The 26,521-nt window shown below is 29.5% G+C and overlaps 1 protein-coding gene across 11 annotated transcripts in view; it reads left to right on the top strand.

The window, feature by feature from the left end:
- The window catches only part of LOC145241503 (short transient receptor potential channel 7-like), a 979,843-nt gene that overhangs the window by 760,687 nt on the left and 192,635 nt on the right, over positions 1–26,521 (top strand). For 6 of the 11 annotated variants that reach the window (XM_080104523.1, XM_080104524.1, XM_080104528.1 and 3 more), the window contains one exon: positions 2,304–2,357. The exons of the other annotated variants lie outside the window; for them this stretch is intronic. In XM_080104523.1, the coding sequence (XP_079960649.1) occupies positions 2,304–2,357 (54 nt within the window). The remainder of the gene's footprint in view (positions 1–2,303; positions 2,358–26,521) is intronic. 11 annotated transcript variants of the gene reach the window in all.

Here is a 26,521-nt window from a genome sequence, read left to right as displayed (position 1 = left end):
ATTAGTTTATAATATGTTTTTATAATGATAAAAATTGGATTATAATATGTTTTATAATAATAAAAATTAGTTTATAATATGTCTTTATAATAATAAAAATTAGATTATAATATGTTTTTATAATAATAAAAATTAGTTTATAATATGTTTTTATAATAATAAAAATCAGATTATAATATGTTCTTATAATAATAAAAATTATTTTATAATATGTTTTTATAATAATAAAAATTAGTTTATAATATGTTTTATAATAAAAAATTATTTTATAATATGTTTTTATAATATAAAAATTAGTTTATGATATGTTTTTATAATAATAAAAATTAATTTATAATATGTTTTTATAATAATAAAAATTAGTTTATAATATGTTTTTACAATAATAAAAATTAGTTTATAATATGTTTTTATAATTATAAAAATTAGTTTATAATATGTTTTTATAATAATAAAAATTAGTTTATAATATGTTTTTATAATAATAAAAATTAGATTATAATATGTTTTTATGATAATAAAAATTTAATATAATATGTTTTTATAATAATAAAAATTAGATTATATTAAATTTTTATAGTAATAAAAAATAGATTATATTAAATTTTATGATAATAAAAATTAGTTTATAATATGTTTTTATAATAATAAAAATTTGATTATATTAAATTTTTATGATAATAAAAATTTAATATAATATGTTTTTATAATAATAACAATTAGATTATAATATGTTTTATAATAATAATAAAAATTAGATTATAATATGTTTTATAATAAAAAAGTAGTATATAATGTTTTTATAATAATAAAAATTGGATTATAATAAGTTTTTATGATAATAAAAATTGGATTATAATATGTTTTATAATAATTAAAATTGGATTTATAATGTTTTATAATAATAAAAACTGGATTATAATATGTTTTTATAATAATAAAAATTAGATTATAATAAGTTTTTATGATAATAAAAATTGGATATAATAAGTTTTTATAATAATAAAAATTAGTTTGAGTTTTGTATATTTAGGCAGAATTTCATTATTCGCGCATATTTTATTGAAGAGGATCTTCGTTCTTCTTTTTATGATCTTTCTTTCGAATGTTTCTTGTTTTCGTACAAGTATTTTTGTTGTGGGATCCAAAGTTCTTATAAAGTCCCCTAGTTTACCGAACGTTTTCGGTCTCGATTGACCATCGTCAGGGTTGTTCTTCCTGTGCATCCTACTTATTGATTGATTTGTTCTCTGAAGGAAAGATCATAAAAAGAACGAAGATCCTCTTCAATAAAATATGCGCGAAAAATTAGCTTATATTAAGTTTTTATGATAATAAAAATTGGATATAATAAGTTGTTATAATAATAAAATTAAATTATAATAAGTTGTTATAATAATAAAAATTAAATTATAATAAGTTGTTATAATAATAAAAATTGGATATAATAAGTTGTTATAATAATAAAAATTAAATTATAATAAGTTGTTATAATAATAAAAATTAAATTATAATAAGTGTTATAATAATAAAAATTAAATTATAATAAGTGTTATAATAATAAAAATTAAATTATAATAAGTGTTATAATAATAAAAATTAAATTATAATAAGTGTTATAATAATAAAAATTGGATATAATAAGTTGTTATAATAATAAAAATTAAATTATAATAAGTTGTTATAATAATAAAAATTAAATTATAATAAGTGTTATAATAATAAAAATTAAATTATAATAAGTGTTATAATAATAAAAATTAAATTATAATAAGTGTTATAATAATAAAAATTAAATTATAATAAGTGTTATAACAGTTAATATCCCCCGTTGTCAGGAACATCGTTCACAGAATTGAGGATGAAAGGACAAAATAAGAAAGCGAGTTACGAGATTGGTAAAAATCAGACCAATTTTCTATTCTCCTCAAATTCAAATCAATATTCATGATAAGTTATGCATTAGAAATTCAGTCAAATAAAATTAACATTCCTGATAAAATGTGATTGTCATCATTCATCACGTAAGTATATTTTTTTAATACTATAATTTATGTAATGATTTATTTTACTCATATTTATTGCACTGCATATGTTTTAGGGTTTAAAGTTTGACTCTCATTCTCTTTCCTTCGTTTCACCGACGCACATTTTTACTGCTTTTCTTTCCTTGTATCACGTTTTCATTGCAGATCATTGTTCCTACAAATGCCATATTTTATTCACCTTTCTTTTCTTTTAGGTTTTTTTTTATTGTCTGGGGTGAGAAGTTCAATTTTTTTCACTCAATATTTTCATTATAGGCTATTGAGAAGGTAACGCAATCTTTTTACCAGAAAATAAGAGACACGTCACAGGTGAGGATTTTTACAACGCTTCAAATCTGCATTAGACTAGGAACAATGTGTGTTTCTTTTTAGTCTTTTTGTTTTTCTTTTTTTTAATTTATTTTTTTAATTTTTTCCCCCCAAGGACCAGATATTGTCACGTGGCAAGTAATCACGTGACAGTTTTTCGGGAATCTCTGTTTGAATCCGTTATTACAGCGAAACAAAAATTTACGTTTTTAATCTTTAAAAGTCGTTAATCTACTTTAATTACTTCGGACTCTCATTCTTATCTTCTTTCCTTCAACGCGTTTGACTTTCCTTTGTCTTGGCCAGCAAAAACGACATACAATGTGAAGAAGATTTGTCTTTTCGGACTACAATGTCGCTGGTAACCGTGTTGTTTCACTGTTACAGGCATTAACACATTTGATGGCTGTTCACTTTGTGGATATACGACGAATGAAACTATCAAAGAAATGCACCATCATTCGAAGATCAGAATGTTAGTCTAAAGTAATATGGCAAATATGAAATTAATCATTTTTTTTTTAAATAATTTTATGTTTCCGAATTTTGATATGAGGACTGATAATAATAATGATGATGATAATAATATTTTGAATACTCAAACTACTACTCTAATTTTGGTTGTTATTTCCACAACGTTTCGATCTTCTTCAAATTCATGTTTTCGAACTTGAGAATCTTTATGTCGAATTTGAGTACCTTTTACAGAATTTCGAACTAAGCTTTTTACTTAATCCACGAGAGTAGATTGTTCTTGCTCCATCAGCTTAAACTGGTTAGAAGTGTTAATTATTGTTATTCTTAGTTACACTGTCCCATGTAGTAAAACTTGAACATTCAACAGAAGACTGTCACTTAAAAGTAATCAACACCTTTAACCGTTGCACCATGTGAACAATTCTATTAGGAAGTTTGGGTGTTTGAAGTCTGATCTCATCTAGATGTGTGATATCCTATTCATAACAAAAGAAAAGAACATTTTTACTCCCGGGGATAGAATTCAAAATCGAAATTCTGTATAGGTTATCGACTTCGACAAATGTGGTAACGGGGTGGAGAAATAAGTAGTCACGGTTGGCATGTGTCCTCTGTAAGGAATCAGTGGCACGCGAACCTGAAATTCTTCAGATATATAAGACGCTTATGCAAATTTAAGCGCTTGTTGCAGAGGGCCGAATCGGCGAAGGTGCCAATTGACTGTACAACTAAGAAAGTAGATACAAAGCAAAGAGATAACAAACACAGATGATCAATTAAAGACGATAGATATCGTGTTTTATTTGCCATAGAAAAATGGTAACTCGTGAAGCAATGAAAATCGTGCATCTGGATCATTCGGAGTGAAAACAAGCTTCTCACGGGATCAAAATTCGTACGTTCCTAAGGTAGAATGACGTGCCTCAGGCTGGTCTTGTTCGTGTAGATGGGATTCGATACTGGAAATTAGTAGCCGGATGTCGACGGGGTACTGGACGTCAACAGGAATTGAAACGAGTAGCTGGATGTCGACGGTCAAAAAGTGCCTGGGCAGTCCCGTCGACTTTCCGTGGTGAGGGCGCCGCAGCTAATTAACAACAAACTAATCCTTTGTCAAAGAGATAAGGTAAAGGCTGGAAGGGTGGACCTCCTAGAATTGCACAGAACTAAACTCCCACCGCAAGATCAACAGGAACCGAATCCTTACAGAAATGGTCTAATTTCTGCTGATTTTGGAGGTCCACGATAATCATCCCTAGCCGAGCTGAAGTTGTTTTGTCCTTTCCCACTCCAAGAACTTACACACCAGGGTCGGAAAGTGGGGTTGAGAAGTCAGCACACCCAAGAAGGGGCACTTTGACCTACAAAAAATTGCATGGGCGGCCCTGTCGGCATTCCATAAGGGCACCTCAGGTGGTAAACAATAAACAAATCCCTTCTCAAAGTGGGGAAGCAAAGCCTATTAGGGTGAACCTCCTAGAACTGCAAAGAACTAAACTCCACCAGAAAATCAATAGGGAACGAATCATTGCAGGAAGAGTCTAATCTCTATCGATTTTGAGGCCAGGATAAAAATCTCCAGCTGAAGATTTTGCTAAAAAAAAAAGTCGATTGTTTTATGAAAAGGCGTTCAGTTTAAAAGAATTGGCTCGTTAAACATACAAATGACTAAAATTAATTCCAGACCGAATTTCTTACAGTTAAAAGTGTCTGGGGTGTTTATTGTCCGAGTATATATTAATCTCGGTCCAAAATTAATGTAATTAATGTCTGTTTACTTTCCAAAAAATTGGATTTAAAAAAATATTTTTCGGAAAAGGTAATTGCTATTTTTATCACACATGGTCGGGCGTGTCTGTCTCTGCCAACAGGCGCATTTGTGATTGTAAACAAATGGGAGTATTAATCTGACACCACGATATGCTGTTAGAGATCCGAGGTGACGGAATAAAGGACGTATTTTTTGTTTGTCTTTTAGTTTTTCGACTCACAATCGCTCGCGTGGGATTTTGTTGTTGGTTAGAAAAAAAAAAGAATAAAGTAATAACCCGGTTCGAGTGATTTTGTTTCAACTCAAAATAAGTTACGTGGCTGAAACAAGAATTAATTGCCTAAATATATCGTTCAGTCACGTAAATTATAATTAACATTTTAATAGCAAAAACAAAATGCGTCTGAAGAAGTCCAAAAGTTATATCTATTGAAACGTTGTGAAAATAATAGCCAAGACTAGAATAGTAACCTTAATAATCCAATAATTGATGTTTAATATTTTTATAAAACATTATTACAAAACTTAACAGGAATAACTGCTTACTTCGATAACAAAAACTATAGTTTGCGCACGACAATTCATAGACCTGACAAATATCTATAATATTGAACTGGTTTTCAAAATGAAAGAATGTATAGCTTAACATAGTTATCTTCCCTTGTGTTTACCAACTAACATTATTTGATGGCATTTATACTTCAAACGAGACAAACTTATTAACCGTTGCACCATGTGAACAATTCTATTAGGAATTGTTGATGTTTTAAGCCTGATCTCATCTAGAGATGCAATCATATAACTGTTTTATTATCTTAAATGGATATTGGCCTCTTTCTAATTGATGAACAAAAGTTACTTTTCGATAAAGTTTATAATTCAGGGAAAGTGTTTTTTATTTCTTATATACAAATGCCTTAGAAAATAAATCCCTACTGTAAAGAGGTTCTAATTTATTACAGAAATATAACGAAAATAATTTATTACTTAAAACATAATACTATAATAATAATAATTCCATCGTATTTTGTCCTCAAATTTCATGAACGATATTTCTGACAAAGAAGAAAATTTGTTGTTTTCTGTGTCAGTTGTTTTGAGTGAGTGGAATATGGTGATCTTCAATCCCTTCATAATATTCATTATTTAATTGACAATTTATCCATCTCATTAGCATCGAGTGTGTTTCGTTTTAGTTTCGATAAATTATATAAATTATTTCTTTGTGAAATCACTTGATGCGGTTCCCAGGTTACTTGAGAAACTGATGGCCAATGCCGACGTATATTTATTTCTAAATAGAGCTTCATGCATTGCGCGCTTTTTATCACATTAGTTTCTTGTAAGAATTCGATGTCGATAATAAATGAGGAGCACGAAATAATAGGGAGTCACTTTCCAATTGCCAACGTATTTTATAATAAAATTGCTTAATAATGATGTGGTGTTTTATTCAATCATCTGTTCGAACGAGTGAGTATACATCAAGTATTGTTTGAATTATTTTTATATGTTGACTGACTTCTGACTAAACAGTGATATTTTATGTGAACACGTGAAATGGGAAATTATGTTCTCGTGCGTAATGTATTCTGACATGAGTTAATCCAATGAAACAGTGTTTGAATTTTAAGTAAATATTATTATTGCGTACTTATCTACCTATTAAACTAGTTTCCTGTTTTGTTTTTTGTTTTGTTTTGTTTTTTGGAACGCTAGTATAAGATGTCCGCCTCCAAAAAAAAAAATTCACAAACGCTTCTGCAATGCAATCATATGTTACAAATAAGCTTCAATATCTGTCTGACTTGTCTACCAAGTTACAATCACGAATGTTCAACTTCCATTGTTTTACCGCCATTTCATGATAAACACACAAAGATACAACATGAAATAACTCTACGCTCCACATGTACACCACAGATAAAAAATTGAGACTTATCTCCTACTGATGATATGATCATCAAAGTTTCCCCGCAGTCATTCCAACGAGTCATTTGAAGTATTTGGAGATAAAACAGCACCATACGATTGTCTGTAATGGCCACTGCACTTCATCAAGTGTCAATAGAAACGTATGTCGAAGTTTTTGACAATTCTGAATGTTGTATCCTCATCTGCTTGCAATACAAAAGTACACATTTTATCATGCCATTGAATAATGATAAAACAAAAACTGTTGGTCATCCATGATTAGAACTTGGTGGACAACTCACACGCATAGATTGGCGTTTGTACCCAAAATGTTTAAATTGCAAAAAATGCAGAAAACTCGTGAATTTTACTCATGTTTCCACGTATGGTATTAGAGTGCCAAACATCATAGAATTCTTTCGTAGTTCGTTGGTGGAAATTTTCGTTTGCATGAATTAGATGTCTCGTGGTGTGAATTGCATGATTGTTAAATATTTTTCTTTGACTATTAAAATATCAATCAATTAAACAGACATCGTTAACACTTTAAATTTTGTCACATGTAGTTATTTTGGAGTCGGAGGAGTTTGGTAGAGTTCTCAAAGGTAAAATCGTTGAACTTTGACCCGTTAACAGCCAAATTTCTGGCCGAAAGCCGATCACATCGATTTTCTCAAATCTCAGTACCCTGTATATCAAATTTCGAGTCTGTAGACAAAAAATTGACAGAGTTATTGCGTTGAGAAATGTACAGACAGACACACAGACAGATACACAGACAAGTTCACTTTTATAGATATACTAGCATGGGTGCCCGGCTTGCCCGGGTATTTGGAGGTGTATGTTGAGCAAAAAAGGTCAAATCGTTGAACTTTGACCCTTACCAACCAAATTTCTGGCCAAAAACCGATGACATCGATTTTCCTAAATCTCAGTACCCTGTATATCAAATTTCGAGTCTGTAGACTTAAAATTGACAGAGGTATTGCGTAGGGAAATGTACACACACAGACAGACACACAGATACACAGACACGTTCACTTTATATATATATATGTATATATATATAAAAGTGAACGTGTCTGTCTGTCTGTGTGTCTGTCTGTCTGTGTACATTTCCCTACGCAATAACTCTGTCAATGTTTAGTCTATAGACTCGAAATTTGAAATACCGGGTACTGAGATTTGGGAAAATCGATGTGACGGGTGTCAGCCAGAACTTTGGCTGTTAAGGGGTCAACTTTCAACGATTTGACCTTTAAGAACTCTACCAAACTCCTCCGACAATTTTGGGTCTACACCCTTGAAATTTTAGATATGGGTTCCGTGGACATGGATCTAACGTAATAACTTGATTTGAGGCCAAAACAATAAATTTTCAGGGGTCATAATAGGGGTCAAAGTTTAAAAAATTACCCCCTTTTTTTTTTTTTGCTCAGCATACACCTCTAAACACCCGGGCAACGCCGGGCACCCATGCTAGTATATATATATATATATATATATATATATATATATATATATATATATATATATATATATATATATATAAGTGCGTCAATCGCTTTATTGCAGATTAGTAAATTACCAATATTTCACTAAATATACGTCATCAAAAAATTAAAATTGTATCATCAAATAACTTTTTCAAGGTTGGTTATTTTCCAAAATGTTATTCAAACCCATGCGATATTCACGAAGTTATGACGTTTTATTCATTATCAAGTAATACTGTCCATCGCTTTATTTCAGGTCTTTTAAAATGCCAAAAAAGGGGCGATTTACGGTTATCCAAAAAGAAAAGGATTGTTGCTGAACTCGCAGAACGATTGTTCATCAAAGATTTAGCTATGGAGCTGGAAAGGGATCCAACAACTTTGGCTTCATTCGTTAACGACCCCAACACCAAATCCAGAAAGGACAAGGGAAGCAGGAGAAACCTTTCACGTCGTGATATTCGGAAATTTCGTGGGGAATTCAACCAAAACCCAAACATCACCAGTGCTTCCATTTTTGCCAGAGATGGAATCGCTCCAAGATCCAGGCAGGCCCCATGTAATGTGTTAGATGAGATGGCAAGGAACATCAAAACTATTCCAAGACCTCCATTGAGCAAACAACATAGGAAAAACCGAAAGACTTGTGCACAGAATTACATGAAAATGGATTTCCAACATGTCCTATTTACAGATGAGACTCGTGCTACTCTTGACGGTCCGGATGAATGGGCCAAAGTTTGGAACTTGAACGGAACGCCAACCCTTTACAGAGTTCATCGCCAACAAGGAAGTGGAGGCATCGTGTTTTGGACGGGTATCATTGTGGATAAGTTGGTTAGACTAATCCGACTTCCAGAGGGAGTAAAACTTACCAATGCGTTTTTGGATAAACATTTGTCACCATGACTAAATGACCTACCATTGCCACGTCGCTTTCAGATGATTTTTATGAATGACAAGGCAACATCCCATTCTGCTAGGGAGATGCAGCCTTCCTTGAATATATGGGCTTCTTTGGAGAAACCCTCAGGAGCTGGCCACTGGATCTTAATCCCATTGAACATCTCTAATCAATATTGAAAAGAAGCGTTTATAAGGAGAGCAATTTACTTCTAAGGATGCCTTGTGAAGGAAAGTAGTTGATGTCACCAGAACTATAACTCATTTTCAGATCAAACAATTGACTTCTTCGGTGGACAAAAGGTTGTTTAAAGTTATTTAAAAAATGGTGGATATGGCGATAAATAATTCATTTATTTGAGACTTAGCAACTAGGATGTGCTTTTGTTTATTATTCTTTAACAGAAAAATATAATAAAAAGTAAAGTTTTCATGATTAGACATTGTATTTTTGCCCTAATACAACATTTTAAGAGACATGCAATAAAGCAACGGACAGTGGAAACCCCTTGATAAAGAATAAAATGTTATAACTATTATAAATGTTATAAAAATTTTGATATATCATAATTTAAACGCAAAAAAACAATTGGGAAACAAGTATGCATGCTCCTCCTCCTCTCCTTAATTTATACGTTAGAAAACAAATAGTGGCTTTAAAATAAAAAAGATTAATAGTCCTATTACAGTCTCACTATTATGCTCATCATTATTGACCGCATGAAGTAGATTAGTATAACAAAAAGAAATATTCCCTGTTCGGGGGGAAGCATTGTATGGGTATGTGTGTATGTGTATGTGTGTGTATGTGTATGTATGTGCATATATGTATGTGTGTGCATATATGTATGTATGTGTGTATTTTATCTTCAAATATCTTTAATTTCGAATTAGAGCTACGGAGATATACAAAGTACATATTAATAATTGAACTTTTTTTTTTCTTCTTAATAGAGAGTAGACAACTCATCAAAGTCTGTAAATGACAAAGTTCTCTCTGATTCTCTCTCCTCTGATCTCGAGCGCGTGGTACAATGGGGAAAGAGGTGGTTGGTTACTTTTAATTCATCTAAAACTAAGCTCCTATCTTTACATCATCAACGCTCTGATCTCCATCTGGCATCAATTGAAATGGATGGCTCTCGTCTAGGGGAAGCTTCATGTTTTGATAAGCTTCTGGGCTTGACCTTTACTCCTGACCTGAAATGGAACACGTACATCAAGTCAGTTGCCATGGTCGCTGGAAAAATGATGGGACCCTCCTACCGCTCCAGAATATATCTCATTGCTGATGCAATTCTCTATCTATATAAAAGCCAAGTAGATCCAAGGATGGAGTACTGCTGCCACATCTGGGCAGGAGCTGCTATAACAGCCTATCCTGCCTTGATAGTGTACAAAATAGGCTTCGTGGTTTAGTGGGGGTGTCCTTTTCTCTTCCCTGCAACCTATCTCCTACAGCAGACCTTTCCCACAGGAGAGAGGTTGCGAGCCTGTCTTTGTTTTATCGTTACTTCCATGGCAAGTGCTTGTCTGAGCTCCAATCTCTGGTCCCCCCTAGCTAATCTTTCACAAAAAACACCCGTCTAGCTGAAACCACTGTCAAAAATTTTCCTCACTTTTTATCTGTGCTAAAACCAAAACATAGATTCTATGAAAACAGCTTCTTTCTTAGAAGTGCACGCCTGTTGAACTCTGTTCCGTTTGCCTGTTTCCCACTTGACGAAAACCTAGATGTCTTCAAGTCTAACATAAACAAATTCCTGATGAACCGCCCCCTTAAGTAAGACACTTCATCAAATCTCCGATACTAACGTACAGTACATGCAATAACCCTTATCTCCAAGTGGCTTCCAGGCCTTGATAAGTGGTGACTACCTTGTAAACAATATATATATATATATAACTTTGTGAATATCGCATGAATTTGAATAGAATTTTGGGAAATAATTAACCTTAAAGCAGTTATTTGATTATACAATTTTTTTTTGTGACATATTTTGTGAAATATTGATATTTTACTAATCTGCAATAAAGCGAGTGGCGTAGTTTATATATATATATATATATATATATATATATATATATATATAAACTACACCACACGTCATATATATATATATATATATATATATATATATATATATATATATATATATATATATATATATATATGACGTGTGGCCGATTCCATAACTTTGGAATTATGTTCTGTGTGTAAATAATGAAAACGTTCTTTAAATGTGTTTCAGAATTACTTTAAACATTCTAATACCACAATGTGTTTGGCAGCGTAATGTTATTTCTACACTTTGATGACAGAATCAGAGATAAAATAAATTAAGCCTGGATTTGGTTTTTCCACATACGCAAACAACATCTTTAATAATGACACCAAAACAATAACAGCTGTGAGACCTAACAGAGAATTGAAGTGTTATAACCAGCAGAGGCTCCTTTTATAATTAACACTTGACACCTGGTCGACATCCTGCGAATGTTGGGTGTTCATATTTCATATTAGGGAATGCAACAGATAAAATACAAGTAAATAAAAATGATTAGCACAAACCAAGATCATGAAATGAATCCCCAAGAAAATTATATTAGTAATAGAGTGATATTATGAAAGCAGAACGTATAATCCAAAAGACTTGCCATCAATTTTCCAATACACTAACTATTCTTTATACCTTTAAGATTGCATTTTATACCCAAGGCAGAAAGATCCAAGAGTTGCATACAAAGTTGATGAAGATTTAGTCTTGAACACATAAAGGAATGGTCATTGCATCGTTCTTTTTTATCCTCATGCCATAGATTTGTGATTCTGTGCCTGACACACGCACAGAATCAGAGGGTAGACGACGGGATGATTTTTTTAGGATTTTCACAAGAACATTATTAACTATATATATATATATGAATATAATATATATATATATATATATATATATATATATATATATATATATATATATATATATATATATAATCCTCTTTCATTGAGGATTGAACTTTAAATAGTTTAAAAGATTGCATTAATAGTTCGAATATTGCTATTAAAACAAGAAACCAATTTACTTTAACATATAGACAAAATAGCGTATTGTGGCGTCGCTCTGGAAAATTGATGAAACGGGGATGCTTCTACTCCCACCCCTGTACACTGCACTACTTTTATATTTGATTTCTTTTTTAATTTCGATAATCAATAATGTGTTAATTATGTGTAGATTAAAATTAAAGTAATCATTAAAATTAAAAAAACTACAGAAACGAATTGTTAATTTATTAGATGTCGTTTTGCAAAGCAATATGCAAATTATTTAACATTACAGCTTCGATTGCAAACATGTTATTAATATATTCGAAAGATATTTTTTTTATTATGTAAACCTGAAATCGTCGTTTAAATTTTACAGTTAAAAGCAGAAATTGCGCCAATTTATCGATAATGAAAATCTTTTTTGTCTTTTTTTATGGCATCAAATTTAATTTTGCTTTTTTCTTGATTAAACCATGCTGTTAGTTATCAAGTGTAAATCTTGATAATGTCATGCTTATCACATATTACATAAAGTTATGTAGAAATGTTGCTGAATCAGCATCAAAATGTTGCATAATAATTCAAGTAACTTGCATTCAAATAAACCAGAATTGTCATCAAGTTACTCCAATATACTTGCGATGCCAGGACCAATCTTTTAACTTCTAATGGAATTTTCTACTGCTATGTTTATTCTAACCATATGTGGAAAATACCTGTTTTTAACTAAATGTTTACACAGCCAATATACATTATAAAAATAAAATTATTGTTGAATCCCGAAAGCAAACGATCTGTACACTACGTAATCACACAGATTGTTTGATTGCAAATTTTCTCCAAATAAGAGAAATTCGTTCTCACACTTTGGCTAATTTCTCGCCTCAAATTAACCAGTAATATATGAAATATAATTTTTCACCAACAAAGATGCCCGAAATTAAATCGTTAATAACATTTTTTTTTGCAATACAAGCATATATAAGCCAAATAGACTCCAGTCAATACTTGTCTTGTCTACCAAGTTCTAGCCATGAATATCCAACAGCTTTTGTTTTAATCGTTGTTCAATTAAAAACACTCCTGGATTCAAAACTCTCAATAACCCTGACACGCTCTTCTCTTGGTTCTGATTTCGACTGTAAGAGATAGCATTGCAGATGACAGTAGTTGGAGGTTAAATTTTGGTGAATGTGAAAATTGCTCTGTCATATCTTCTACTCACGAGACGATCTCCAAAGTGGCTTGCAATATCATTGAACGACAATAAAACAAATACTCTTAGATATTAATGATTGAAACTTTGTCGACAATTCATTGTCTGAAGTTTATTTGAACCAAATATGGTTTGATTACAAAAAGGATGTGAATTTTAATAACGACCGGAAGCCCGGCGTTGTTCGGTCGCACAATACGCTTAAACATGATATCTCAATATATGCAGTTTGTGTATGTGTTATTATAGAATCAATCCTCTATTAAATATTATATGTTACGAGGATTTATTTGCTTGGTGGACTAATTCGAAAAAAATTTTTAATTAATTTAAAAAAAAATACTAATAATTTCGTTCATCAAATTCCGTTTGTGTTTGTTTACAATATTACATCAGCTGATATTTGCGTTTGAAGATTAATGCTCTGGAAAGTCACTTCTGATTAATATTTAGTTTTAAAATATGCAAAGGAAAAAATAATTTGCGGCGATTTGAAATTATACCTGTTCTTTTATCGTAAATTTAACTCATTAATAAAAATATTAAAATAAAATGGAGAAGTACACCCGGGCTTTAACATAGGATTGTTCGACCCGTAGTCGAATGCTTTACCACTGGGCTATACTTCCAGGTGTCAATAATTCTGGGGGGGGGTTAAGAAGAAATCATTTGCTAAGATGTTATTATTTGCCGGTGTAACGTATATTATTCCCCTGTAAAAATTCTTTTTCATCTATAAAAAAAACTATTTTTAAGATCGGATGTTTTCCATGTTCAATAGTTATCAGATTAATTTCTGTACAAAACATATCTAAGAACACTGCCAGGCATATAAATTACTTTTTGATGAAATTTGCAAAGGATAAGCTCAGCCGTTTAAGAACCTATAAGGAAAGAACACACTCACACACAAAGTGACTTTATATAATCGTAGAGATAGTGATCCCACGGCACATTTGAGTGAGGGAGACATCCTTTATCTTTTTAACATTCTCGCACACGAGAAAGATGTAATAAAAGCCACACCGAAATAAACTTTGCTATAAATGATTCAGCCATGATTCTATTTTACTTAAATTTGAATGAAGGGGAGACAATTTAATAATTTTCAAACTTATTAATGATACACAGAATCTATAATGAGAGTTGAACACTGCTGGGAGATAACTTAGTATAATTGCACATGATAACTTCCCTTTAATATGTGCTGGTGCATAAGGAAAAATGTATCCACTTTAATATGTTTATCAGGAATAAGTGCTTTTATAAATAAATTGAAGCGAAATAAAATACATTCTTACCTCTATCATGTAGTAAGAAAAAGTAAAATAGGCTAATCCGAATGAAATACGGATATGTTAAACCGATTTTCTATATAGGCTTAACATTGAATATATGACAAGATAACTTCACATGATAAATTAGTGCTGTTAATTTTGATAATTTACGAACAATTGAAGTAAAAGTAATTTAGTTTTATTCAAAACTGAATAAAATGATTGAAACAAAAATCCACCAAAAATCAGAGAATTATTCGATCTTAATGAATTGTCAGAAACTAGATGCACACGTGACTCGTTGTGTTACTACCAGTATTTGTTCCATTGTAATTTCACTCGAATATTCACAACGTGATGCAACATTTCTGCTGAGAAAAAATTCTTTACTTCTTTATTATTCTCATGGATGTTATTTGTTTTTGTTTTTGTTTTATCGATACTTTTTGAATGAATTCAATTATTTATACGAAAGTGCGTTTTTACCTAAATGCGAGTTGGGGATAATTTCCCTTTTACCAATTTGGCACCCCCAAATGGGGAGCGGCATATATATTGTTTTTAAAATATAATTTTGAAAAAATAATTATCTTATGGATAATATAGAAATGAAAGTTCGCATTATTTTGCTATCTAATTTACTTACGTGCTTACGGTGTGAACAAACACGATGTGAATTAGTTTAAAAGAAAGTCCCTTTATACCCACAGAAGGTTTAAATCTCGCAGAATATCTCAATTAATTACAGATTATCATGAATATGAACATTTTTAATGGATCTTTTACAAATATAATCTGATCCCAGAAGTAAAGAATATGTTAGCATGTATGTTATGTCATTAATGTACGAAAAAGGCTTTAAGAAACAAACGTTCATTAATTTAGTTTTAGTATGATATTATATAAATGAATTTTAATATAAATTATTCATTTTATATTTTTAAAAAGTCATTGAAATTGCCCCCTTCATTTCAAGATCAAAATACGTCTTATGTCTACAGTCGATAAGTACTTTACAAAATCACACTATGAAGCTGTGTGAATGATAAAAGCTGCTTTCGGTAGACAATGGGAATCAAAAATCAAATATTTGCGTCTGATTTCGTTTGCAAATGAAAAGGGTGCCTTATGTATGAAATTTTTACTCAATGAAGAGTATGGTTAATGTATAAATATTATACAAAGTGATAACATTTTAAATAATAAATAATACATTGCTTAAAAATAAAGATTAAACAAAGTAAATGGAAACAGAAAAAAAATAAGGAACAATCTTATTAATACTTGATTGTGAACAAAATATCAACAAAATTTAGCATTTAATAATTATCGCTTTATTTTCAATGACTTCTGGACATCGTCGATTATATGATCTTAGTAATTTCCTTCCATTTGTCTTTCAATACCTTCTATATGTGATCCTGTTTTCGGAGGGGTATGTATTGTCCTGCATGAAAATAGGAGATTCAGAAGGATAAAAGTGTAATCTTGGTACCACATGCTAATGAAGAAGCCTTTTGTAAATCTCAGCATCGATATTAGCATGTGTGTAAATACATATGGGCAACTCCACTAGATGAGATCATTCTCCACACCATCACACTGCCATCATAAACTTAATTTTCTTGGCATATTCAGGATACAATCTTTCACCCGTTTTAAGGCATCCATAGGATTTGACGTGAGAACGAAATGTATTAAACTTGGGCTCGTCTATGAACTGAATGTATCTCATTATGCCTCAGTGCAAGTCAACATGGTCTCTCGAGAACTCCAAGCGTACCTTCGGTTTAGATTTAAAATGAGAGGCTGTGAAGCTGGAACACGAGCATGTAATCTCGTAGTTTTAACGTCGAACAACTGCTTTTCTTGACATTATCTCTTCATTAAAATTGTGAGCAATTAATACAGCATTTCCGAAACAGTTTTTATAGACATTCTAACAATTCTTGGATCTTCTCTTTGCGATCTTTTTTAAGGTCGCCGGTTTTATTTTTTCATCAAATGTTTTGTCGGTTTTATACGTTTATACTTTATATCCCATGCATTATATCCGTTAATTAGATAATTAACATTTTCAGACCCATGAACAATATTAGAAATTTCTGAAATTACTTTTTTCTTGATAGTAAAATATAATGGATTTTTTAAGAGAGAAAACTGCGAGTAGAAATTACCATATTGCTGAAAAATAAAGTCCTAATGATAAATGTCTTGTTGAAAAACTCCATCGAGTTTTTAATAAATTAAAAGTTTTTTGCAAGTTCCTTAACATTTGCCCATAGCTTATTTCCTTTGTTCCATTTAATTTTTATCTAAAAAAAACTATTATGTAAAATTTGGAAACTTTGTATAATATTTATGTATTACATCCTAATCTTTATTAGGTAAAAATGTCATTGCGAAACATGCATTACTTTAAGTAATACAGATATTTGTCTACACGTAATGTAATACATATTTGTAATATATGCAATACATATTTGTCTAGCGGCCATAATAATATAAGAAATGAATTCCATATATTATGACCACTCTTGTAAGTAAAAAAAGATAGTCACTCTTTCTCTAAGTAATTTACAGAGACATTTATAAATATGAGAGCGTGATTGAGAGGAGGTGAGAGAAATACATAGGTATGTAAGAGAGACAGATAACTGACTGTCTTCCGTACTTCCGGTTCTACTATACTTCTCCCTTTAATTCAATACATTTTATTTTTTTTTAATTTCTAACCATGAGAATTAATAATTATAAGTTCCAAGAGTAAATAGCCCAATTTTAAAATGAAAATATAGAAGAAGAACCCCAATGAAAAAACAACTATTAAAACCGAAGTACTTCATAGAAAAATTGGGTCTGCAATAGCGATGTACAACGAATTTTTTCCCTGGTGTGTAAAAAATATGTTATTTTTAAAAATTATTTTTTTATAATGAAATTTGGACTAAAATGTATTGAGTTTGAAGCGTTTTATAAGAAACAGTTGGAATAATCAAGATAATTATGCATGTGTTCGTTTTCATTTAATTATAGGTTTAGGGGGGGGGTAACAATACTCCACTGTTGAATCTGATTCAATATATTTTTATTTTTCTGATAAAAGACACAATACGATTTAATACTGAAGGCATATAAAATGAAAATGATTAAAGCAAAAAGAAAACGTAATATTTTACTTATATTTAATTTATAACATTTATTAACGATGGCAGAAATAATTAAAATATTTTTGAATTTCAGTCTAATTCGTGTATAATCCTGTACATACATACACACACATACATATATAAATGTGTGCATATGTATGTATACACATGAATATATACGTGCATATGTATATATATATATATATATATATATATATATATATATATATATATGCATATATGATTATATACGTATACGTATATCCGTATGTGTGTGTGTGTGTTTGTCATTTGAGTTTTATAATTATATAGATTTGGATGGGGATGAATAATATCTTAGTTATAAAATTGTTATGTAATCTTCTTTAAATGTCGCAGTAATTTGAGTTAACTTAAACTTTTTCTGTATCTACTCATATATATATATATATATATATATATATATATATATATATATAAAAGTAGATAAAGAAAAAGTTTAAGTTAACTCAAATTACTGCGATATATAAAGAAGATTATATAACAATTTTATAATCAAGATATTATTTATCCCCATCCAAATTTGTATAATTATAAAACTCAAATGACCTTGTAGCGAGTATTGTAACCCAACATCCGGTTTACGACTTCCGGTTGCGCATGTGGATATAACAGCATAAACAAATAAACACAAATCGCTGAACCGGTTTCGTTCGAATAAACGGACGTCCTTAGAAAAGCGAATATCTTAAATTTATTGAATAAACAAAACTTCAAGATATGGAAAGCAAACGCAAAACATGATTACAAATGATAATAATATAATCATCGACATGTTTCATATATTATACTAAATAATCAATGTTTCATATATTATACTAAATAATCAATGTTTCATATATTATACTAAATAATCAATGTTTCATATATTATACTAAATAATCAATGTTTCATATATTATACTAAATAATCAATGTTTCATATATTATACTAAATAATCAATGTTTCATATATTATACTAAATAATCAATGTTTCATATATTATACTAAATAATCAATGTTTCATATATTATACTAAATAATCAATGTTTCATATATTATACTAAATAATCAATGTTTCATATATTATACTAAATAATCAATGTTTCATATATTATACTAAATAATCAATGTTTCATATATTATACTAAATAATCAATGTTTCATATATTATACTAAATAATCAATGTTTCATATATTATACTAAATAATCAATGTTTCATATATTATACTAAATAATCAATGTTTCATATATTATACTAAATAATCAATGTTTCATATATTATACTAAATAATCAATGTTTCATATATTATACTAAATAATCAATGTTTCATATATTATACTAAATAATCAATGTTTCATATATTATACTAAATAATCAATGTTTCATATATTATACTAAATAATCAATGTTTCATATATTATACTAAATAATCAATGTTTCATATATTATACTAAATAATCAATGTTTCATATATTATACTAAATAATCAATGTTTCATATATTATACTAAATAATCAATGTTTCATATATTATACTAAATAATCAATGTTTCATATATTATACTAAATAATCAATGTTTCATATATTATACTAAATAATCAATGTTTCATATATTATACTAAATAATCAATGTTTCATATATTATACTAAATAATCAATGTTTCATATATTATACTAAATAATCAATGTTTCATATATTATACTAAATAATCAATGTTTCATATATTATACTAAATAATCAATGTTTCATATATTATACTAAATAATCAATGTTTCATATATTATACTAAATAATCAATGTTTCATATATTATACTAAATAATCAATGTTTCATATATTATACTAAATAATCAATGTTTCATATATTATACTAAATAATCAATGTTTCATATATTATACTAAATAATCAATGTTTCATATATTATACTAAATAATCAATGTTTCATATATTATACTAAATAATCAATGTTTCATATATTATACTAAATAATCAATGTTTCATATATTATACTAAATAATCAATGTTTCATATATTATACTAAATAATCAATGTTTCATATATTATACTAAATAATCAATGTTTCATATATTATACTAAATAATCAATGTTTCATATATTATACTAAATAATCAATGTTTCATATATTATACTAAATAATCAATGTTTCATACATTATACAAAATAATCAATGTTTCATACATTATACTAAATAATCAATGTTTCATATATTATACTAAATAATCAATGTTTCATATATTATACTAAATAATCAATGTTTCATATATTATACTAAATAATCAATGTTTCATATATTATACTAAATAATCAATGTTTCATATATTATACTAAATAATCAATGTTTCATATATTATACTAAGTAATCAATGTTTAATATATTATACTAAATAATCAACGCGACAGTAAAACAATACGTTTTATTGTCGCGTGTTGTTTTACTGTACGTTTTTAGCGTCTCATTTTTTTTCGCGTCTAAATTATCCAAATAAACACCTGTCAATATTTTTTTTACATCATTCATTTCCGTATTACGTTTAAGTTATTTCAACGCAATTTTCTATCAAATAAATCTACTTTAACCCGTTGACAACCATAAGAGCATTTTACAACGGCGATTTACCCATCGCCATCCCTTTTTTAAATTTATTCTCCATTTTCAATACACCTTTCTTAAAAACATTCATCCATTTTCTACTACATTACCAACATAAAAAATAACGCCGAAAATGTGTTTTTAAATTATGCTACAAATAAACAATCAACGCGACAATAAAACGTATTGTTTTACTGTGTACGTTTTCAGCGTCCCAATTGTTTTTTTTTCGCGTTTAAATTAAAAGATATATAAAAATTTGAATTTAACTTTTAGTATTATGTTATCTGTTCAGTGCACATTTACCTATAAGTATGGCAAACCACTAATAATTCAATAGCTGAAATTTTTTTTTCAAAAATGAACAATTATAAACAGAACGACTCATAGAAATCTATCTATATTCTTTTTTTAAATCACAGTCCATTTTCTGTAGGCTGTTTCTGAACCCAGTCAACGACGGGTACTTTTGCTAGTATATATATATTAGTGAAAATAAAAACGTACATACACCAACAAATACTGCACTCTTCATGGACTTAACATCTATGTGAGTGTACAATGTTCGCGACTTCCGTCGTTCGAACACTCTGGATGTCTAATGTCTTCGTCCAAATTAAGCGTTTATTAGTTATCAATTCCCTTTACTTTCGTGGCAATGGTTTGATGGCTCGGAGGTAAAAGCATAGCAAATGAAGTCAATAGTGGCTTCGTGTCTACGTTCGAATCTCCTAACTACTGATGATTGCGTAACCATGAAGCACTAGTGCAGACATAAATCAATAATTTTTATTTCGTTACATATATATATATATATATATATATATATATATATATATATATATATATATATATATATATATACTAGCTGGGAGACTCGACGTTGTTAGGGATTGAATGATCATCAACCCTCCCATACTTTTATTGTCAACAAAATCGATGAAATCGCCCATTTTTCAATCAAATTGGTTTATTTACTCTTCTAGTAGGGGACCTCACCTCCACGGTGTACTGAAAGAAATATTTTCATGCATCCCCGCAGTGACTTAAGTTTACAGTAACGTGTCGTCTACATTGCACTGTAGACAACCTTCTGATGATTTTATGAAATTATGTTTAAATAATTGATTGACTTAAAGTTTAAAATGCAAAAGTAAAGTTTCGTGTATTGAATGAATTTTTGGAATTATTTTAAGTAAATTTGTTATTTATTTAATTATTTGGACTATTATCTCCAAAATAATCATTCTCCAAAAAAATTATCTCCAAAAAAATTATCTCCAAAAAAATTATCTCCAAAAAAATTATCTCCAAAAAAATTATCTCCAAAAAAATTATCTCCAAAAAAATTATCTCCAAAAGAATTATCTCCAAAATAATTATCTCCAAAATAATTCCAAACATTAAGTCAACATAACAATCGGTACGGACCCGACAATTGGAAGATTGTGGATTTATAAGATCAAAAAATCCCACCTTGATTGCCCTTTGGGGCCCGTGGCGTAGTGAATAGAGATGCAGGAATATCCAAGATTCCAAGTGAGTATTGTCTGGAGGTAGCGGTTTCGATCTCACCCAAACTCGGTCAGAGGATTAATTAACCAAACCGTGGTAAGATAACAACAACTACTGAAATCAGTAATTGCTGTAGATGTAGTTGGAGGATTCGACATTCCTATCCCGTTGCGGTTGACCTGACGAAGGCCAGAGGAATAATCGGCCGAAAACAACAACTAAAAGATGAGGATAATAGTCAAATAATTAAATAAAGTTTCGTGGTTCAATTGTGCTTTAAAAAGAAACATTGATTTCGAACGCACCCCTACCTTATAAAAGAGTCTTCAGTTGTTTTGATAGGCTGTGCCTTTCTGCTTGTGCGATGATAAAACTTTTCAAATAGCTTTTTTATGTTAGGCTGAATAAAGTGTTAACTTTGGTCAAAATCATATTTTCTTTAATCAGATTGTTTCGATTATCGATTTTTGATACTTATCGGAGGCATTCCGATACAAAATTTACGTAAGAACACTACCAGATATATTAGTGTAAAATTGCAAAAATAGGCCCAGCTGTTTTGGGATTTATAGGAAACGAACCCACATACACACACACAGAATCCCTTTTATATAATAGTAAATAGATAGATTGATATTCGAAGAATCTTTGCGAAAATTCTCGAGAGGAATAGGTTAATTGATGTTTTTCTAATATTCTACTGCACCAAGCACACATTTTGTTTGACTCGAAAGAAAACTCGTTTGAATAAGCATGTCATGATCTTTTGGGTATGGCTTGATTCTGTTGACCCCCCCCCTATCAATTCCTAAAATCAATAGTGTACAGAAATAATCACGAGAAGGTTGCCAACGTCCAAAAGTGAAAATTAAGGGATGAGCAGGATTCGAACTTTGCACACACGTCAATACTCGTTGGTATTCACTTTACCACCGCCACCTTCGAAGTTCGACTAATATTCAGAGTCAAATCTTTTTTGTTTTTGTTTTGTTAACAATTTAATTAAAACTAAATAGTTATTTGCCAAAATGTTTAGTTTCATGGCTTTCAAAATCATCCCAGTTTGATTGGATCCCATTTCTGGATTCCGGTTATCCATTTTGTTTTCTATGTGAGTTTTCTCCGACACGATTTTTTATATTTGATCTTCGTCTACGCTTTCTATTCGTTGTTGTTGTAGTTGTTGTTGTTGTTTTTGTTAGTGATGTTGTTAGTGACATTGTTGTTAGTGACATTGTTGTTAGTGACATTGTTGTTAGTGATGTTGTTGTTAGTGATGTTGTTGTTAGTGATGTTGTTGTTGTTACTGATGTTGTTGTTAGTGACATTGTTGTTAGTGACATTGTTGTTGTTAGTGACATTGTTGTTGTTAGCGACATTGTTGTTGTTAGTGACATTGTTGTTAGTGACGTTGTTGTTAGTGACGTTGTTGTTAATGATGTTGTTGCTGTTCATGTTGTTTTGTTGGTTTTATTTTTGCTTTTTGTTGTTTTATTTCATCTCGTTCTCATTGCAATGACTTGAAACACATTCATTCTTGAAGTAAAGATGAAAGCAGACAAATAAAACAAACATTTATTACTCTTATATTATCGATTTTAGCTCACATATAAAATTATTAATTAATTACAGAGAAATCGGAACTATATTTGTTACTAAGTTTACTTTCCTGACGTTTCCCCGGGTGTAATTTTAGGTTGCTTTTTAATAAAAAAAAATAAAAACAGTGTTAACTCATTTTTTATCTGGTAAAAATTAGCTAACACTATTTTTATTTTTTTTATTTTCTTATTATTTATTTTTATTCTAAATAACTATTTAAAACGTTCATATTAATAATCAATTAAGTAAAATTTCTAAATAAATGTTAGTAAACAACGTTGTTATATTAGCAAAACCACGGTAAAACAAATGGAATAAGAAAATTAGTTAGCTATGAACAAAGTCTGAATTGTCAGCTTAAATGTTATTGAGGACTGAATTCGAAAATCCGACAAAACAACGTTAAATTTGACAAATCAATAATAAAAAAAATGCGTGCAGATGTTCCCTTGTGGGCATTATTTTTCAGCCGGTAATCATTTTATATTTATTTTGAAAGAATATTGTTGTGGGTGAGTACAACTTGCCAGTTTCAAATTGTGGCTCAAAATTATTTTCTGTCCAAAACCTGTGATTCACATCGAATCATTTTATAATCGACTGATTTCTCAGAAGCTGAACAGACAAGAGAACATTTTCTTGGTCTTTTTAAAAAGATCGGATTTCAATTTGAATATGAAATATAAAGGATCTCAATCACGGATACTCTAACACTAATATGACAGATATGGATATGTATTTGTGTGTGTGAATGTATGGAAGTTTAAGGCATTAGAAGCAAAAACCTTAAATTAGTCATCACTTTTGTTTTGCATATTGTCCAGAAGGTCATGAGACTCTATACTTCTGGAATACTCTATCCTCAATATATATATATATATATATATATATATATATATATATATATATATATATATATATATATATATATATATATATATACCAGTTTTGTTTGTTGTTTATATAAATACTTGCAAAAATACACCAAAAAGTTTGTTTAACTTTTTCTAAACTATAAAAAATATTTTTAAAATATATATATATATATATATATATATATATATATATATATATATATATATATGACGGAGAGACAGAAAGAAGGAAAATGTGTGTATGTGTATATTCATCAGGCCACATTGAAAATAAACCGGTAAATTATTTGCTAAAAAGATTGATTTATATAAAAATATAAATTACTGATTCTGTAGGTGGAACATGGTTTTATTGACACGATACGCCTTAACTGTTTAAAAAGACCTCATACTATATTTTTGTACGAAATAATTCCAATTCATATCTCTCTCTCTCTCTCTCTCTCTCTCTCTCTCTCTCTCTCTCTATATATATATATATATATATATATATATATATATATATATATATATATATATATATATATGAATTGAAATTATTTCGGACAGAATATTCTGTAAGAGTTATATATATCTATATCTATCTATCTATCTATCTATCTATCTATATATATATATATATATATATATATATATATATATATATATATATATATATATATGTATAACTATCTCCGTGTGCCTGTGTCCATTTTGTCCACATGGATCTTGTCAAAGCCGGTAAAAATAGCAACTACAGGGTCAAATTAAGAGAACTTTGCAGGCGTAAGTCAATTTAAATTTTTCGTGTACACAATTGCAAATATACATTTATATGTCAGTTCCTCTATATATATAAATGAAATTCTTGATTCGTTCGTTTTAGATAAACTAGAAAACTACAGACCCATTTTCCGTCACATTTTGCGATAGTGCTTTTATTTAATCCGAGCAGCTTTTAAAAGTAAAAAAATATTACAATATTAAAAAAAAACTTTTCTTTCGACATTGTTTCTTTTCACACGACTATTTCGAAATAACGAAAAATAACGATTCTGACTACACGTGCGTATAAAACAAACTTTTTTTACTAATCGTTAAAAGAGTAAAACAGAAATTGTTAAATTGAAGAAATAAAGTATAACTGAAAATGAAATTATTTGATACTTATGCATTTAACGAACCAGACGTAACCCCCTGAACACAACGTCAACATGACGATCAGCCAATCACAGCGCTGTGAGCAGAGTTTTAACACGATGCGCGTGCGCGCGCATCGAGCATCAGAAGAGAATTCCGATAGCAATTGGAAGAGAGAAAAAAAAAGAAAAAAATCAATTCGATCGATTGATACGACCCCGCCGATAAGGAGGGTTTTTGGTGAGCGTACCAAATAGGAATGCTGAAACCCTCCTTCCACTAATAAAGTCTGAAGAAAATACATCCTACTGAGAAAAATGTTTCTTCCTGGCATAACAAAACAAAAAAAAACAAAATAAAAAACTATTCGCAGGGATTTGGCAAAAAACATTTTTATATAATTACTTGCAAAAATACACCAACTTTTTCTAAACTATAAAAAATATATTTTTTAAAGTTACTATTATTTATTGCAAAAATTGCTTAAAATTTATTTATTTGACAAAAAAAATGACATTTTCTACAAACATTTAATAAGAAATATAAATGAACGGTAGGTTTTTTTTTGTTTGTTTTTTTCCTGTTGGTTTTTCTATATTTTAAATTTTACTTTATTTTTTTTCTTTCACGTAGTGTTGTTATTATTTAATCGGCAACGCTCAGCTTTATCCGGCTGTTGATGTCTTGCGCCGGAGAAAGCCGAGCTGAACGATGAGTTACGTCTGGTTCGTTAAATGTATAAGTACCAATTACTTTTTTTTAATTACACAACTTTCAATTTAAATCATTGTGAATTTGTTCAAACAGTCCATTGGAAAAGAAATATTTAAAATAAAGTGGCGCGTATGCACTTATGTTACCGTGCTATTTTTTTAAATAGTATTTTCACGTTAAATTCAAGTTTTATAATATATTTTTGTTTATTAAATTGTTAGGTGAAAGTCCAGATAACTCGGTCGATTTCTAATGTTTGGAAAATTTAGGTTCCGAAAAAAGGGTACTCTGAATAGTAACAAAAAAGCCTCAGTCTCGAAGGATTTCTTCTCAAGGAAAAAACGGTTAAGTGTAGTTCACTCTCTGTTTCTCTCTCCCTTTCCTACTCTCTTCCTCTCTTAATATCTCTCCATCCATCTCTCTCTCTCTCTCGCAATCTAGCTTTCTCTCTC

Source organism: Euprymna scolopes, chromosome 20, assembly GCF_053919585.1.
Source record: "Euprymna scolopes isolate OS-2025 chromosome 20, ASM5391958v1, whole genome shotgun sequence".
NCBI lineage: Eukaryota > Metazoa > Mollusca > Cephalopoda > Sepiida > Sepiolidae > Euprymna > Euprymna scolopes.
The sequence above is the reverse complement of the archived record's forward strand: the minus strand, read 5'-3'. Positions and strand labels throughout refer to the sequence as shown.